Below are 3,734 nucleotides of genomic sequence, written 5' to 3'. Positions count from 1 at the left end.
CCAAGAAAAACTAACGTGAACCGAGTTTGTAGAAGAGATGGACAGGTCACTTTGCATCACCACTATTCGCATTCCATTTTTATGCACTTACAGTGGGACATTGATTAAAACCATTTTGTGCCGCTCTTATTTGACCAATCGTACTGTTGAAGCCCCATTCAACCATTTTCAATTGCTCTCCAATTAACCGATGTGATGTGTCACCAAATGATGCTGGCATTTTGCTTATATCAAATATTTTAAGTTTTAAAAATATTTTAAAAAATAAAAAAAATTTATTTATTTTACTTTAAATTAATATTTTTTTATTATATTAGATGATATAGTAATATCAAAAATAATTTGTCAAAAATAAAAAAATATATATTATTTTAATATATTTTAAATAAAAAATACTTTAAAAAACAATCAAAAACATTCTCTCATCCAAGTTCTAATCTCAAGGAAAATACAAGCTGTACTTCCACCTTCTAATCTCAAGGAAAATACAAGCTGTATTTTAATGGCCACTGTGAAACCCACGATTTGCCAGCGTAAAAAGTTGATAATTACCCACAACACATTTGATCTGACAATCAAGCGAGGCAGTGTTTCACAGGGGAGACGCCCAGATACAGCTATTGAAGTCCCAAAGCGAAGGAGAATTCTAGTCTCAGAAAGAGTGCTGTACGAAATCCCTTTCCGTTTATGTTCGAGTCTTCTCCGCACAAACCCTTCTTAACACTTGTCATGACATCAAATGGGAAACTTTAAACCTGAAAAACTCCATTAAAAAAAGAGTTCAAAAGGACTCTAAAGCATTGTCCTGTGTAATATCAAGTGCCACATGAATAATGGGTAAGGAATCAGAAATGGATAGATTGAGAGGGTTGTGCGTTGGTTAGGAGTCAGAGATGATCCTGATTGTGAATAATAGAAAGTTGACTAGAGCAGTGTGCTAAACACCAAACAATAGACCTAACTCCAAAATTGTCTTTACCCAACTGTTCATTTCTACATCCTCGTGACGTTAGTCGAGCATGTAATTATGCATCAAAGGATAATATTCAGCACCGCATATAGCTACAAGAAAAAACAACCAAGTTGCAAGCTTCATAGACCAAAAAACAATATACCTTTTCAAGTGCTCCAAATCCAAGGAGTATGGGACAATTCTCAGTGTTTGCCTACTCATTTAACTGTCAACAACACAACCTCTTATCCTCGGCCTGTTCCCACAGGTCTCTAACCTCTCTAAGGGCACGCTTCTCTCTAAGAAAGGGAGAACAAAGAATTATTATATTATAACATTCCAAGCTCCAAAATAAGTACAAATGGCTGGTAATGCACTTCTCTGTTTGTACATAAACATTGGCCACCAAGCGTTTAAAAAATCTGCCCGAGAAACTCCTAGACGAAGACCCCCACATGGATACTCTTGTCTGAAGGAAAACAATATTAAACTGGCAAGAGACCACTCCATCTTATTCTTGCTTTAAACACAATTATTGGCAATTCCTTGCTCCCATCACGATTCAGCCCCCACCAACATTAAATCAAAAGGCAATCAGATAACAAAGGAACCCTACCACCACTGAAATCAATTTTTCCATAGAGCTTTGAAGCTTATCTCTTACTCCCTTCTCCGAATAGTAAATGCATCTTTTCAATGTCGTTATCACATAACATACCGACTTGACAGCATTGAACACTACAAATGTCCCTCTCGGTAACTTGTGCCCACCATTATAGAAATATATTGTTTACCTTAGATACGCTGAAGAAGAAAAGCATTGAAACAGATAGTTATTGTGAATAAGAATCATTTACTGGTGATCCTATCTGCAGAGATGGATGGCTTGCTATCAACAAAGGGATCCAACTGTAATCAAAATCACTTAAAAAATGGACACTTCTGCATGTTCACATTTATCTACAAAGGCGAGTAGATCCACCCATCATCTACGTAAATAAACCCGAATCTTAGAACCTTTATACTGAAGACAGATAATTTTATATGTTTACGTGATATAAGAAGCACTGAAGGCAGAATCAACTGATTTTAAGATCATATGAGTTTGACGACTGATTGAATTATTGTTGATTGTCAACCATGAGTTTCCTTCGTTAATCCAAAAGAGAACCATGTAAAGTTGGCTTGGCTTGAGGAGTGAAAAGGTAAAGAAGGTGGAAGAAAGTGGGGAATCCTAAGCTTGACAAGGGCAACGGTCAAATGACATAAGCATTGCCCCATGATACACCAAGCCACTAGTGGGGTTGCTGAATTGAGACCAAATAAACTCAACTTCATTTCCATTGTTAAATCCATCTCCGTTTGTTTCCCCTCTCCTACTTCGGTCTACACCTCCAAGTCTGCTGCAATTCTTCCACCCTTTCCCTATTCATCTCCCCTCCACACACCTCTAAGAAAGTTCAGATTGGTGAAGATACACTAAAAAAACTCTAAGAAAGTTCAGATTGGTGAAGATATGATCTTCCAGGAAGAAGCAATTGAAATAAAAACCCTCAAACATCAAAATGAGATTTTGAACGGCAACAATAGCAATGAAGGGTATGATGATAACAATCCAGGAGAGTGGCTGAATCTGAGCCTAGGTGGAAATTCACCCTCAACAGCAGGAGACTATGACTCACAATCAAGACCTACTTCTAGCAAGGTTTTCTCATGTAACTTCTGTAGAAGGAAGTTCTTCAGCTCACAGGCACTCGGGGGTCATCAGAACGCCCACAAAAGGGAGAGGGGTGCAGCGAGAAGATACCACTCCCAGAGGATGATGACAATAATGGGTTTGCCAGTGAATTCTCCGATGGCTAGATCACTTGGGGTCAGGCCCCACACCCTTGTGCACAAGCCAAATAAAGATGGAACGGCTATTGCAGGGAGATTTAATGAAGCCAGTTCAGGATTTGATATGTCATGGATGCCCTTCACAGTTGATGATACAACGGATTTGACATGGCCAGGCAGCTTTCGCTTGGATCCACAACCACCAGAGACATCATCAGAGTCACTCAAGCTTGACTTGAACCTTCGACTCTAATCAATCCCTTTGTTGTGGTTCCAAATTTTCTTCTCGCAGAACAGTTTTTGACGAACCATCTAATACAGAAACTAACACAGGTGGGCAACCAACCTTATGAAGTGTTAAAAATCATACAGATTCTGCCTGGTTCTAGAAGAAACATGGAAAATGCTCTGCCAAGTGTGCACGTCATGTACGAGAAACCTAGAAAATACCCCAACTCTTCAGTTCAATTTCTGGAAAAATAAATGCCAGATAACCATATTTATATGGCAGCTAACTATAGGGATTCCTTCAATCCTAATCATCAACTTCCAGTTTTGAGCCACTGTACATTTCTTTTCTAAGTGATAATGAAGTTTTTTTGGTACAATAATCATACCATTTCACGCCATTAGTTATTAAGCTATCATTTTTAAAAATAATGATAAAGCAGTTTAACATTATTAGACATTTTTACTTATTTTAATTAGAAGTTGTATATGCAGTGTTTTTTTTTTTTTTTGGTGCAATGATTATCTATTATACACCACAGGTAATTATTCTTTTACACAAATAAGTTATCTTAACGTACAAACATTGCTTGGAACATCTTAACACAAACCAGATAAAATGCAAAGAAGGGAAAGATGATAATGGAAGGAAAACAATAACATCCTAACAATATGCAATATGGCTCTCCATGTGACATCTTGCATTTCACATTACCTT

At 37.4% G+C, this 3,734-nt stretch overlaps 1 protein-coding gene across 3 annotated transcripts; it reads left to right on the top strand.

The window, feature by feature from the left end:
* Positions 1-1,355: 1,355 nt before the first annotated feature.
* LOC105129844 (zinc finger protein 4-like) lies at positions 1,356-3,469 on the top strand. 3 transcript variants are annotated; one of them, XM_011032083.1, is made up of 2 exons: positions 1,356-2,420; positions 2,461-3,469. In XM_011032083.1, exon 2 carries the CDS (start codon positions 2,469-2,471, stop codon positions 3,039-3,041), a length of 573 nt encoding a protein of 190 aa, XP_011030385.1. In that variant the 5' UTR covers positions 1,356-2,420; positions 2,461-2,468; the 3' UTR covers positions 3,042-3,469. The 3 variants fall into 3 exon arrangements, with proteins under 3 accessions (XP_011030385.1, XP_011030384.1, XP_011030383.1); XM_011032082.1 differs by having other exon boundaries at positions 1,357-2,400; positions 2,441-3,469; XM_011032081.1 differs by having other exon boundaries at positions 1,357-2,416; positions 2,457-3,469.
* The last annotated feature ends 265 nt before the right edge of the window (positions 3,470-3,734 follow it).

The sequence above is a fragment of the Populus euphratica genome, unplaced genomic scaffold (assembly GCF_000495115.2).
Source record: "Populus euphratica unplaced genomic scaffold, PopEup_1.0 scaffold34.1, whole genome shotgun sequence".
NCBI lineage: Eukaryota > Viridiplantae > Streptophyta > Magnoliopsida > Malpighiales > Salicaceae > Populus > Populus euphratica.
Note: the sequence above shows the minus strand (reverse complement) of the source record. Positions and strands in the feature narration are given on the sequence as shown.